Raw genomic sequence first — 14,413 nt, forward strand, 5'->3', positions numbered from 1 at the left:
CAGACATGTCTGAGGAGCTCCGTCACACACGGAGGTTTGTGGGGTCGCACAAACTCTGAGGGAGCACGTTTTTACGCACAAGCAGCTAATCAATCCCTAACAGCAGTCCGACAGTCTCTGTACGCTGCCTGTGCAAGAGAAAGCATCATGAGCGAACCAACCGGAACCGGAGGAGCGGGGGCTGGAGCTGGTCCAAGCTTGGAAGATAGATACCGAGCGTTGGAGGTCCAACTGGCGCTGCAGACGGCGAGGCTGGAGGAGAGAAGGGCTCAGGATGCAGATAAGAAGGGGAGAGCCACTCAGTTCCCCAGAAAGGTACCAGGATTGGTGCAGAAATTTGGGGGGGACCCCAAGGATTACCATGCCTTTAGGACAGAGATGCAATATGCCATTAATGTGCAGTTCGATGAGTTCCCTGATGAGGAATCGCGAGTTGCTTTCGTAATTGGGCATCTTGAGAAAGGGGCGAGAGACTGGGTTCGACCCCTAATGGCAACGCACAATGACGTACTAAAGGACACGATGAAGTTCTTTCGTGCAATGGATATCATGTTTTCCAGCGATATTGAGGAAGGGGTGGTGCGCAGACAGCTAATGGCTTGCAAGCAGGGAAGTCGATCTGTCCGTGAGTACTGGACTGAGTTTACCATGCTGATTCACAGACTGGGTTGGGATTTATCGGCGGCACCCATTCAGATGCTATTTGAAGAAGGTCTTTCTTCGGCGGTGAAAGACGAGCTGTCACGGAGCCCCAGGGCGGGGTCTATGGATCAGCTGACCAAATCTGCGCTGACCATAGGAGCGCGGCAGGAGGCAAGAGCCTTGGAGAGGCGGGAAGGGAGAGGGGAACGTTGGAAGGAGTTCCGCATTCCAGACATTCCTGAGCCAGCTTTCCCGCCGGCAGAGCCGATGGAAATCGGAACAGCGCGCGCGCGCGCATTTTCAAAAACCAGCGAGGGGGCTAAGAAGGAGGGAAAGGGCGCCCGGAAATGCTATCTCTGCCAACAGCCAGGCCACTTTGCCAGAGTCTGCCCCCAGAGGAAGGAATGGCAAGGGATGGTGGGAGCTGTTGAGGGGGGAGAACAGGGGGGAACGGAGCAGGTAAAAGCCAACGCCTGGTTGCCACAATCGGGGCACTGCAGCCAGGCCAAAGAGCAGTGAAAGTGCCCGTGCCAGAAGCTCCTCGACCTGCTCTAGTGATTGAAGTGTCGCTAGAGCTGCAAAATGGGCACCCCCTAAAAATAAAGGCGCTATTGGACTCAGGCAGCTCCTGCAATTTTATGAGCAAGGAGTTTGCTGCTGAACACCAGATACAGACTATCCCTTTAAGCAACCCCCTGCAGGTGACCACGATTGATGGCAGGGAGTTGTTGGGAGGAGGAGTCAGCTTGCAGACTGTCCCAATGATAATGAGGGTGGCAAGGCACACAGAACTGATAGCGTTTAATGTGGCCACCCTGGGAGGCGCTCCCATTATTTTGGGAATGAGCTGGCTAGCTCTACATGATCCGCTGGTTGGCTGGCATCAAAGAGTGGTGTCCTTTGGTTCAGCACATTGCTTAGAACACTGCAAAGGGGAAAAGGGTTCAGCAGGGGCCCAAGCCACCCTAGCAGGGACTGAAGTAATGGAGAAGGTGAAGGTACCACCACAGTATGCAGATCTCAGCGACGTGTTCAGCGAGAAGGAAGCTGACCAACTACCACCTCATAGGCCCTTTGATTGCCAGATCAATTTACTCCCTGGAGCACAGCTTCCCGTGGGCAAGTTGTATGCCATGTCAGACAGAGAAATGCAGGAGTTGCGAGGGTTTATTGACAAGAACCTGAAGAGAGGCTTCATCAGAGAGTCCAAAGCAGCAGGGGGTAGCCCAGTGTTTTTTGTGGACAAAAAAAACGCGGACAAGCCGAGACTTGTATGTGATTTTAGGAGGTTAAATGCAGTGACTGAGCCAGTGGCTTTCCCTATGCCCAGGATTGATGATATTTTGACCAGGGTGAGGAAGGGAAAGATTTTTACAAAGCTGGATCTAAGGGGGGCGTACAACCTGATACGCATAAGGAAAGGGGATGAATGGAAAACCACCATGTTTACCCCTTTGGGGGCATTTGAATACCTCGTTATGCCATTTGGATTACAAGCAGGCTCAGCGTGTTTTCAATCTTTTATGAACCACGTACTGGGCCCTTTGCTCTACAAGAATTGCGTTGCTTTCCTAGATGATGTGTTGGTGTATTCGGAGAATGAGGAGCAACATGTGAGAGACGTCAGAGAAGTGTTGAGCAGACTGCAAGCCAACAGGCTGTGGGTGAAACTGGAGAAGTGTCGGTTCCATACCAAGGAGGTGGAATTCCTGGGGTACCGCCTGTCAGACAAGGGATTGGCCATGGATCCCGGCAAGGTACAGGCAGTGCTGGAATGGAAAACACCCAAAACCAAGAAGGATGTGCAGAGGTTCCTAGGGTTTGGAAACTTTTATCGTAAGTTCATCCGCAACTTCGCCCATCTGACGGCGCCCATCACTGACTGTCTCAGCAGTAAAAAGAAGTTTGTATGGACGGCGGAGGCGGAGCGAGCGTTTGAGGAGCTGAAAAGGGCCTTCGCCTCTGAAGAACAACTTCTGCATGTGGATTTACGAAAGAAGCTAAGGGTTGAAACAGACGCATCTGACAGAGCCATAGGGGCGGTGCTTCTTCTGCAGCCGGGGAAGGAGGAGTCAGAGTGGCGACCGTGTGCCTTCTTTTCACGAAAGCTGAACAAATCCGAGAGGAACTACACGGTGTACGACCGAGAACTTCTTGCTATTCATGAGGCGTTCCGGAGATGGAGGCATCTGCTAGTTGGTGCACAACATAAGGTGCAAGTGTGCACGGACCATAAAAATCTAGAGTATTGGAGAACTGCGCGAGTGCTCAACCAAAGGCAGTTGAGATGGGCCCAGGAGTTCTCCAAATTTAACTTTGAGATTTGTTACGTGCCAGGCCCAGAGAATGTTAGGGCGGACGCTCTCTCACGCAAACCTGAATATTTGGAGGGGGAGGGAGCACCCGAAGAAACCCATATCATTCCAGAGGACCGCTGGGTGTGTGGGGCGACTTTGGTGGGGCAAAGGGAATTGGTAGAGGGTACGGTGCATGATGCATACGCCCAGGACAAACTCAGGGGTCTCAGGAGGGAGGAAGACAAATCCGGTGGTTTTGAGGAGAGAAACGGGGCATTGTATTATAAGGGAGCGTTATATATACCTGAAGGGGAATTGAGGGAGAAGGTACTCAAGCAGCTGCACGATAGCCCCACAGCAGGGCATTTTGGGCAACACAAGACCATGTGGCTGGTTACCAGGGAATTTTGGTGGCCCAAGGTCAGGGAAGATGTGCGGGAGTATGTGAGAGGGTGTGAACAATGCCAAAGAGCCAAGGGGGAGAGGCGGGCGCCGGCTGGTTTATTAGAACCACTGCCCACACCTGAAAGACCGTGGGAAGCAGTGGCAATAGATTTCATGACTGATCTGCCAAGGTCTAGAGGGAAAACAGCCATCATGGTTGTAGTAGACCTGTTAACTAAAATGGCCCACTTTATAGCCTGCTCACATGCGGTCACAGCAGAAGAAACAGCCAAATTGTTTGTAGAGAATGTGTTTCGGTTGCATGGCGCCCCCTTGAGGGTGGTTTCAGACCGAGGGAAACAATTTACTTCCAGGTTCTGGAGGAAGCTCATGAGCTTACTGCATGTAGAGGTTAATTTTTCAACGGCCCGTCATCCAGAAACCAACGGGCAGGCGGAAAGAGCAAATGGGGTTCTCCAACAATATTTGAGGTGTTATGTTAATGACAGAGAGAATGATTGGGTGGAGAAGCTGGCGTTGGCAGAATTTGCCTACAACAATGCAGAGAACGTGTCCACGGGGCTGAGCCCCTTTTTGGCTAATCACGGGTGCCATCCCAGAGCCTTCCCAGGGGGGGAGGGGGAGAACTGGAGCGTTCCAGCTGCAGAACAGTTCGTTGAAGAAATGGAAGCGATCCATCGCCAGCTCCAACTCAACTTAAACAGGGCTAAGGAGGAATATAAGAGGCAGGCAGACAAAAACAGAAGGGAAGGTGAAAGCATCAGGGTGGGGGACCAGGTGTGGCTGTCAACCCAAGGGTTGCCGTTCAAAGGAGGTTGTAAGAAATTAAGACCCAAAAGGCTGGGTCCGTTTGAAGTCATGCAGCAGGTCAATCCAGTGGCTTTCAGGCTCCGGTTACCGAACCACATGAAGCTGCACCCAGTTTTTCACAGGTCGTTGCTGTCACCGTATAGAGGAGACAGTGAAGGGAGGGTCACTAGGGGACCAGCAATGGAGGAGAAGGAACACAGCTACCATGTAGCGGAGATCCTCGATTCCAGGTGGAAGGGAGATCAAGTAGAGTATTTGGTAATGTGGGAAGGGGAACCGGAGTCGGAAAACACCTGGGTTAGGGCAGAGGATGTCAATGACGAAGTTTTAATAGAGACTTTTCATCAGAGGTTCCCACGTAAACCTCAGCCTGTAGCGAGGTTCCGAAGGGAATACTTTGCCACCACCGACGAGGAAGAGGAGTTGGAGGGGTTCCCAGATTCTGAAGAGGAAGAGGATTCAGCGAGCCAGGACGACGATCGATGGAGGGAATTGTTCGAGACGTCGGAAGATGAGGAAGATTCTTTTCGGGGTTTTAGCCCTTCACCTCCCAGGGGAGAGGAAATGGGAGGGGTGAGGGGGGCCCTGGAGGGGAGGTGGATGTCAGGGAACTGCCATCGGAGCATCAGGTGGTGGAGGGGCTCAGGGAGGAAGAAAGAGACTCAACAGCTGAAGCAGGGACCAGCAGGGGGAGGAGTGGGTCTCTGAGGGAATGCGAGCAGGAGGGAGGGCTCAGGGACGCTTCCAGCGAGAACAGTGGGGAGGTATCTGAGTCTCCCATAGGGAGACCCACACCTCGCCGGAAACTGTCACGCCGTGAGTCCAGGAGACGCGTTTCCGTTAAGGAGCTCCTTTGCTGGAAACGCTTCCGCAGACAGCCACTGTCGGACTCTACTAGTGACTAGAGCAGACATGTCTGAGGAGCTCCGTCACACACGGAGGTTTGTGGGGTCGCACAAACTCTGAGGGAGCACGTTTTTACGCACAAGCAGCTAATCAATCCCTAACAATACATAAAAAAAGTTCTATCCTTCTTTGGCACCATTTGGCCGACCATGCCCAGGAGAAAGGCCTCTGGTTTCTTCAGAAAAGTATATTTGAATATCTTTTTCATTTCGTTATAAATCATCTCCCAGAATGTCTTAATCCTTGGGCACGTCCACCAAAGATGAAAGAATGTACCTTCAGTCTCATTACATTTCCAACATTTATTATCGGGCAAATGGTAAATTTTTGCAAGCTTGACTGGTGTCATGTACCACCTATAAATCACTTTCATTAAATTTTCTCTTAGGGCATTACATGCCGTGAATTTCATACCTGTGGTCCATAACTGTTCCCAGTCAGCCATCATTATGTTATGTCCAACATCTTGTGCCCATTTAATCATAGCTGATTTCACCATTTCATTCTGAGTGTTCCATTTCAACAGCAAGTTATACATTCTTGACAAATTCTTGATTTTGGGATCTAACAATTCTGTTTTCAATTTTGATTTTTCCACCTGGAAACCAACTTTTTTGTCCAATTTGTATGCCTCCATTATTTGGTAATAATGGAGCCTATCTCGCACTTTGTTTTTCAATTTTTCAAAGCTCTGCAATTTTATTCTGTCTCCATCTTGTTCCAGAATTTCCCAATATTTCGGCCATTTGGCCTCCATATTGAGTTTTTTCTGTGCCTTGGCTTCCATTGGTGACAACCATCTTGGGGTTTTCTTTTCTAACAAACCCTTATATCTTATCCAAACATTAACAATGCTTTCCTAACAATGTGATTTTTAAACGCTTTATGTGCTTTTACTTTATCGTACCACAGATATGCATTGTTGAAACCTTCTAAATCCAACACGTCAGTGTTTTCAAGAAGCAGCCATTCTCTCAGCCAGCAAAAAGCAGCTGATTTATAATAAAGTTTAAGGTCTGGCATGGCAAATCCACCTCTTTCTTTGGCATCAGTTAATATCTTGAATTTTATTTGAGGCTTCTTGCCCTGCCAAACAAATCTGGAAATATCTTTCTGCCACTTCTTGAAACAGTCCATCTTATCCAGAATTTGCAATGTTTGAAACAAATACAACATCCTTGGCAACACATTCATTTTTATCACAGCAATTCGGCCTAACAATGATAACTTCAAATTTGTCCATATTTCTAAGTCCTTTTTCACTTCAGTCCAACATTTTTCATAATTATCCTTAAATAAATTCACATTTTTGGCAGTCATGTTAACCCCTAAATATTTCACTTTCTTAACCAATGTTAGTCCTGTCTCCTCCTGAAACTTCTCTCTCTCATTTCATAGTTAAATTTTTCTCTAAAACCTTAGTTTTCATCTTGTTGAACTTAAAACCTGCTACCTGTTCCAATTCTTGAATCAGTTCTAATACCCTTTTAGTACTAGGTTCTGGCTCCTGTAAAGTCAATACTAAGTCATCAGCAAATGCTTTCAGTTTGTACTGTTTAGTTCCCACTTGTATACCTTTAACCTCTTTGTCCTTTCTAATCATATTTAACAAAACCTCGAGGACTGATATAAAAAGCAATGGAGAAATTGGGCAACCTTGTCGTGTCCCTTTCTCAATCTTAAACTCTTCTGTCACTACATTGTTCACAATTAATTTTGCCTTTTGTTCTGAATAGATTGCACCTATACCATTTTCAAAGCCTTGACCTACCCCCATCCCCTGTAGATTCTTCTTCATAAAACTCCAAGAAATATTGTCAAAGGCTTTCTCTGCATCCACAAATATCAAGACTGCCTTGGTATTGATGTTCACTTGTAACTTTTCTAGAATATGAATTATATTCCTCATATTGTCAGACAAATGTCTGCCCGGGAGAAAGCCCGCTTGGTCTTTATGAATTTCTTCTACTAACACCTTTTTTAATCTTTTAGCCAAAATATCTGCAAAAATTTTGTAATCCACATTAAGCAGTGATATGGGGCGGTAGTTCTTGAGCTGTGTCTTTTCAGTCTCTGTTTTTGGTATAAGTGTAATGTAAGCTTTCTTCCACGACTCTGGCGCCTTTCTCCCTTCCAATATTTCATTACAGACTTCCTTCAATGGTTGTATTAACCATTCTTTCAAAGATCTGTAGTATCTTGAAGTCAAACCATCTGGTCCTGGAGATTTACCTAATTGCATGTTCTGGATGGTCCCTTCCACCTCCTGATCCGTTATTTTGTGATTCAACATTAGCTATTTTTCCTGAGAGATTTTGTGTAGCCCATTTATTTTCAAAAATCGATCAGTGTCCATTTCTTTCTGCTTCTCCTGTGTATAAAGTTGTTTAAAGTACCTCTGAAAACACTTCCTAATTTCCACTGGGTTCTGTATATTCTTTCCTTCCACTTCCAAATTCGTTATAGTATTGAGTTTTTGTCTTTTTTTCATTTGCCAGGCCAACAATTTTCCACACTTATTTGCCGATTCAAATGTCTTTTGCCTCATCTGTTTAATCTTCCATTCTATTTCCTGATTCATCAGATTCATATATTGTACTTGGTATAACTTTATCTCTTTCAGGATCTCCTGTGACTTTGGTTTTACTCTCAGTTTCTTCTCTCCTTCCTTTATTTCCCCCAGGATTTTATCCTTTTTTTCATTCTGAGTTCTCTTCTTAATTGCATTCTGTTGTATTAGGAATCCTCTCATAACCGCTTTGCTTGCGTCCCAAATTACTCTTTTTTCCACTGTAGTATTCATATTTATCTCGAAATAATCTCTTAGAGTTTTTTGGGCCTTCTTAGTCACCTCTTCATTCCTAAACAAAGTATCGTTCATCCTCCATCTAAAGGAACCCATTGGCATCAATTTCATTTCCATCTTCACAGCATTATGATCAGAACAAGTTTTGGGGCAAATCTCCACTTTGCTGATCTTCGGAGCCAATCCCCTGGTTACCCAGGTTTGGTCAATTCTTGTCCATGTCATTTCAGCCTCAGAGAAAAAAGTTCCCTCTCTTCCCAGAGGATTCTTCATTCTCCAAATGTCAACTAAGTCCATATTTTCAGTCATGTCAAAAAAGGTTTTTGGTAGTCTACCATCTTTGGTGACTACCTGTCTCTGTGCCTTGTCCATATTTGTAGACACCACTCCATTCATATCTCCCATCAAGATCATATTATAGTCCATATAATCCACCAGTCTCATGTAATTTCTTAAAGAACTCCGATTTTCCTTCATTTGGTGCGTAAATACCTACAATCAGAAATTTCTCTCCTTGTGATTGAATTTCAATTGCAACAAATCTTCCATGGTCATCTTTAAATATAAATTTCGGTGAAAGGCTCTCCTTTGCATAAAGGACCACTCCCTTTTTTTAACTTTGTCTGATGAGATAAATTCTTGGCCCAGTCTTTTATTACTCAATATCTTCCTGTGTAGCCTTGTCACATGTGTTTCTTGTAAACAAATCAAGGCCAAATGTTCTTTTTCCAATAAATGAAAGACTCTCCGCCTTTTTCTGGAGAATTCAGTCCATTCACATTCCAACTCAAAACCTGCAACCCCATCATGTAATTACGCTGATGTTCCTCCAACTGCACCTAATGCTTGCTCTTCTTCTGTTGGTGGTTGTGGTGACACAGTCACTGGGAGATCCAATCCAAAGGATAATGCTGATATATCCAATATTCCCTTGTTTGGTGATCCTCTATCCGATGCTCTTTGCTCTTTTCCAAGTCCCTTCTGCAGATCTTCTTCGTATTTATACAAAAACTTTACTTTGTCTTCTTCTGATCTTATTTTTATTTTCCTTCCTTTGAAACTTGGGGAAACTCCCACCTAAAGATGATTTTATTCCTTCTCAGCCGGGCAACAATATCTCCATAGTTAGGCCTAAGATCCAGAAGATGTTTCGGGACATCTTTAAAAGTTTCCACTCTTGACTGTTGTACTTCTAGGTTATTCTGGTAGTGCCAACCCAAAATTCTATCTCTCTCTTCTTTAGTTCAAAGGGTAATCAAGCAGTCTCTTATTCTATTCCTCTCTTTCCCCCCTCCTCTTCCAAGTCTGAAGCCCTCACAATTTTAAACTCTTCTTGACCCAGGTCTAAGTTCCAAAAGTCAGCAAATTCCTGTGTAAGAAAGTCTGTCAAGCTTTCCTTCTCCAATTCCGATAGGGCTCTGATCCTCAGGTTCATCTGCTTTTCTTTAAGTTCAATCATAGCAAGTGTCAACTTATGTTCATCAAGTTGCCTCTGGAAGGCTGGGACTCTCTCTCTCTCCAGTTGTGTTACTTTACTTTCCGCAGCAACAGCTTTCTCCCTGGCTTCCTCCGCAGTCTGCCGTATCAAAGTAGATTCCTGTATCAATTTCTGGATGGTTTCTGTATTAGTGTTCACCTTTTGTCCCAGATTATTTATACTTTCTGCATTTAAGTCAATTTTAATAGTTGCAGCATCCACTTTTGCATTTGTCGCATCTGCTTTCTTGCTAAGCTGTTCCAATGAATCATTTATCTTATTTAATGCAACCGCTAAGGCCTCTTCTGTCGACATTCCTCTTGATTTTGAGTGTACTGGTGCAGAAGCAGCAGCAGAAGAAGCAGGAAGGCCTTGTGTTGAGCCTCTCCTAGGTTGCTGCCAAGTCCTCCCAGACCTTAAAGTTTTTTCAGCAGTTGACTGGTCTGTTTTTTCCTTTTCATTTGCCATAACACTTAAAAAATTCAAGGTCAGTCCCAGAGTCTCACAGTCTTTTTATCTTGCAGCTGGAAATTCCCCTAGCCCAACTCTTGTAAAGCCACCAGTTTCAAAGGCTTCCAGTAGGGGGAAACAGTTTCTGTTTATATTAAATAAAGTCCTCTTTTAAACACAGTTTAAACAATCCAAAGTTAGTTTCAGTTTTCAGTTACTTTTACTCCTTTTTAAAGGCAGCCGGAGACAGTAGAAACAATGTATTTTCTCTTATACTAGCTGTCAGTGAACGTTCTAAACACTGTCAATGAACATTCCACAAAACCTCAGTCCTGCTAGCAGCCCGTTCCCAGGGTCAGAATGGCGGTATTTTAACTCTCTTCACTCTCTCCTGCAGGCATACTCAGTGCACGACTCCCCCCCTCTTCTCCTGCCTCCAAAAAGGGGGGGGGGTTAATGTTCTTTACCGATGGAGGTTTAGTCTTTTACAAAAGGCTTTCCAAGACTTCAGCTTGCAGCCTCATTGCCTCAGTCTATTTACAAAAGGGGAAGGCGGACTTCCTGTATTGTACCTCCCCGTTACGATACCAAATTAAACTTTTAAAAATCCAATTCTCCCGCTTCAGCTCTACTCACGGGTAATTACTTTAAAGTCAAATTGCCCACAGGAAAAGGTCAGCGCTCTCCGACAACAGCTATGCGGCTTCGCTCCGTGGAAGAAGCAGACGATTCGAAGCACTGCGCCGCTCACCCCACGTCGCTCTGGGCCCCCGAAACCGGGTTTCCCCGCAAGTAGGGGAGGCGCAAAAGGTGCCCGCCGAATCCCACGTTCACAGGCTTCTCCCGCCTGTGATTTTTTACGGGTCTCCGCCTTCGCCGTGGCAGCCAGACCCAAATTCCCACGGGGCAAATTCCTCCCAATCAGAGGAATTCCGCCATTACCGGAGGCACCTCCCCGGAAGTCTTCCCTGGAATATAAGAGCCTTCTGGGTCAGGACCATCAGCCTGTTCTCACAGTGGCCAGCCAGAAGCCCGTGGGAAACCCCCCAGCACAAGAGCATCCCACACAAGGTCCAGCAACTGGTATTCAGAAGCAACTGGGATTCTGCCTCTTGACTGTAGAGGCAGAACACAGCCATCATCGCTAGTAGCCATTGATACTCGACCATCTTTTAAATCCATCCAGATTGGTGGCCATAGCTGCCTCTTGTGGGAGTGAACTTCCTAGTTTAACTATGCAGTGTGTGAAGAAATACATTCATTTGTCTGCCTTGAATCTTTCAACTTTCAGCTTCCTTCAACATCCCTGAGTTCTCGTATTACGAGAGAGGGGGAAATACCTTTCTCTAGCCACTGTCTTCCCAGCACCCACAATTTTATATACCTCTATCATGTCTCTTCTTACTTGCCTTTTCTTTAAACTAAAAAGACCCAAATGGGTATTTTGTTGCCCTTTTCTAAATATTTTCCAACTCAACAATATCCATTTTGAGTTGAGGCATCCAGAACTGTACACTGTACTCCAAGTGTGGTTGCATCATAGATTTGCATCATAGCATCATGATATTGGCAGTTTTATTTTCAATTCCTTCCCTAATGATCCCTATGTGCATCATTCACTCTTGTTTACACAGAATGGCAGCGTTTGCCATTTTGCTGCCCATTCATTCAGTTTGGAGAGATCCTTTTGGAGTTCTTCACAATCCCTTTTGCTTTAATAACCCTAAAAACAACAACTAGATCCCTGCATTATCTCTACAAACATGAGTTTGGGGACAGATGTTAGTTGAGAAAACTGCCGTTCTGCCTTGCATTCTGCTTGGGCTGCTACCCCTCCCCCCACAGCACAGGCACCTTCAAACTATCAAAGCCCTTCTCCAGGTAATGTCCACTCTTTGACAGATCTCCCATAGTCACGTAGTACTTGCTCCACCAGTCCACCTCCTCTTCCTCTTCTTCCATCTCCTATATGGGGAGAAGGAAATTCAGTTCACCTCCACATCACATGCTCTCAGAGCAAAACAACATTCGTTCGGATCCAAACTTGACTTGTGGGATCTGATCTGTAGAATATGTTCAGATTATAGGAGGCAGCACAATAGCCCAAACATTTTGCGATGCTCAGCTACTGTTTCTAGAAGACCACACAAGTTTTTTACTAAAATTGGAAGAAGTCAGAGGGGTGGGGCATGTGGGTTTTATGATGGATCCTTCTACGCCCCCCCATCTGAAAAGTCACCAGTCTTTGTTTTGATGACTGAAGCGCAACATCACAATTTACCCCCCCTCCCTAATCAACAAGAAATCAAGCAGGGGAGTGGCTTGGGAGCCTCCAGATCTGTACGGATGCAGCACCCGCAATCAAGGAGAAGAAGCAGCAGCAGCGTTTGGAGCTGATATCCCGCTTTATCACTACCCGAAGGAGTCTCAAAGCGGCTAACAATCACCTCCCCCCCCCCACAACAAACACTCTGTGGGGTGAGTGGGGCTGAGAGACTTCAGAGAACTGTGACTAGCCCAAGGTCACCCAGCAGCTGCATGTGGAGGAGCAGGGAAGCGAACCCGGTTCACCAGATTACGAATCTACCGCTCTTAACCACTACACCACACTGGCCCTTACCTTTGATGGCATCATGACTTACCTTCTCTTCTTTCCTAAAGGGCCTTTTCCAGAACCAGGCCTTGTAGGCTTTGCCCAGCTCCTGCAAGAAGCACCAGAATAACTCTCACAAGCCCAACAGCCATCCGACTTTGTTCCTCCTTCCAGGGAACCCCATAGTTTCTCTCTTCCCTGGGAGACTGGGCTTTTTTGACTGCCACTACTTACATGGCAGCATCTGTGCCATAGGCTGTGGCCTGAAAAGTGGCTAAACCTATGGAAGTGAAATGCAAAACCAAAAGACAGAAGCCTTAAAAAGAGAGAAAAAGGGAAAGAAAAGCAAGGAAGAAGAAAAACTGGAAGTTTGGCAATGGCTTAACCTGCTTGGATGAAGGACCTAGAAAGAATTTGCTCCATTCCACCTGCTATGGTGGCTGAATGAGAACTGAGCAGGAAGGTGCAGGATCTATGCTTTGGGGCATGCACACAACACAAATGTGTAGGCTACTCCGCAGAGCTCCTGAGCCAGCACAATCCTTAGGGGTTTGCAGCCCACCATTCCCTGTCCCCAAACATCTGCTGCCTGAGGTGGGTGTCTCACTCTGTCTAATGGTAGGTCCAGCCCTGAATGAAGAAGACCTGAGCTTCCCTGGATGAGGCTTTCCCTTCTGCTACCAATCCATTGTAGCGGCATGTGTGGTGTGCTGTTGGGGGATCACTCATAGTTGACACAACCCCAGCCAGCACCCCATGTGAACATGCTTGCAAAATTCATGCAACCAAGAATACTTTCAGAATCTCAGAGATACCAAAATACATTGATATAGAACATGGGAAGTTAGGGCTCACCCACACTTACCTTCCACCCCACACTTTCTAGGCACAAGTTTGTGCTTTAATAAATTGCAGTGTCCAAGCACTTTTTTTGGCCCACTGCTTTCCCCAGGAAAACCTGCTCTTTAACACTAACTGGAACAAATGACAATTTGGATGGTTGTTTGCTCCAATTGAGCAGTAAAGAGCATGTTTCCGGGGGGAAGGCACTGGGGAAACACACACACACACACACACACACCTGTGCCTAGAAACATGGCTCAAAAGGAAGTATCAATTACCCCTTGGAAACCCACCACCGTAGGAGGAGACCAGGGCTCTTAAAGGTTCATTCTTTCCATTGGCCTGTGGAGAGCCTGATAAATGTAGACCTTCTTCAAGGAAGGAAGGAAGGAATTGAATCAAATAGTGGCAAGACAATGAGATGCAGCAACACTTACCTTCTTTCTCTTTGTCTTGGCAATGGCTGTTGGGAGAAGGGAAAAATTGAGAAGACGTGGAATTAATAATAGCAAACTTTGAAAGGTTTGACAGTGGAAAAAAGCAGGAACAAAATCCGCCACCTTGCTTGCAAATGCTTTTAGGAGGTGGAGAGCCATTAGTTTAGTATAGCTCGCCCGCCCTTTGGAAAGCTCAGAGAGGCTTACATGAGGCTCCCTGGTTCTCTCAGGCAGGGATCAATGTTGCTGAACTGAAACTCCCATCATCCCTGGCCATTGTCCATGCTTGCCGTGGCTGATGGGAGATGTAGTTCAGCAACCATCTGGAGGGCTACAGGTTTCTCACACCTGTGTTACAGCAACAACCAGTGTTCGCAGACCATTCAGCTGGCATGCAAGGTCATTTAACCCACAACGCAGATGTGGAAGCAACCCATAAGGCACTTCAGACCCACCCCTCCCAGGAGTGACTTGGGCAGCGACGCAGCAGGAGTAGCCTCCTGTAAGTGGCATCGCTGCCACTTACTGGGAAGGACAAGGTGGGAGTGAGGTCAGGGTTGTGCAGGTACACTGGCAGAGCCAATTCGGTCCTTTGGCACAAACCAAACCTTGCTAAGCGCCAGTGGCACTGCTGCTATGGGCTATTGCTGTGGCTCTGCTCCACTGGGCAAGGCACTCCTGTTCCCCGGAACTGACAAAGACATACATGAGGCTATCCTCTTTCTGTCCTTGCAGTGGCCTTGAGAG

General features: G+C 46.3%; 1 protein-coding gene across 1 annotated transcript in view; it reads right to left on the reverse strand.

The window, feature by feature from the left end:
- The window catches only part of FER1L5 (fer-1 like family member 5), a 122,521-nt gene that overhangs the window by 19,875 nt on the left and 88,233 nt on the right, over window positions 1-14,413 (reverse strand). Inside the window, exons 41-43 of the mRNA XM_083514092.1 lie at window positions 13,667-13,692; window positions 12,436-12,495; window positions 11,648-11,758 (exon numbers count right to left, since the gene is read on the reverse strand). Coding sequence (XP_083370218.1) covers window positions 11,648-11,758; window positions 12,436-12,495; window positions 13,667-13,692 — 197 coding nt within the window. The remainder of the gene's footprint in view (window positions 1-11,647; window positions 11,759-12,435; window positions 12,496-13,666; window positions 13,693-14,413) is intronic.

This window comes from Podarcis liolepis (assembly GCF_965112155.1).
Source record: "Podarcis liolepis genome assembly, chromosome: 7".
Taxonomy (NCBI): domain Eukaryota; kingdom Metazoa; phylum Chordata; class Lepidosauria; order Squamata; family Lacertidae; genus Podarcis; species Podarcis liolepis.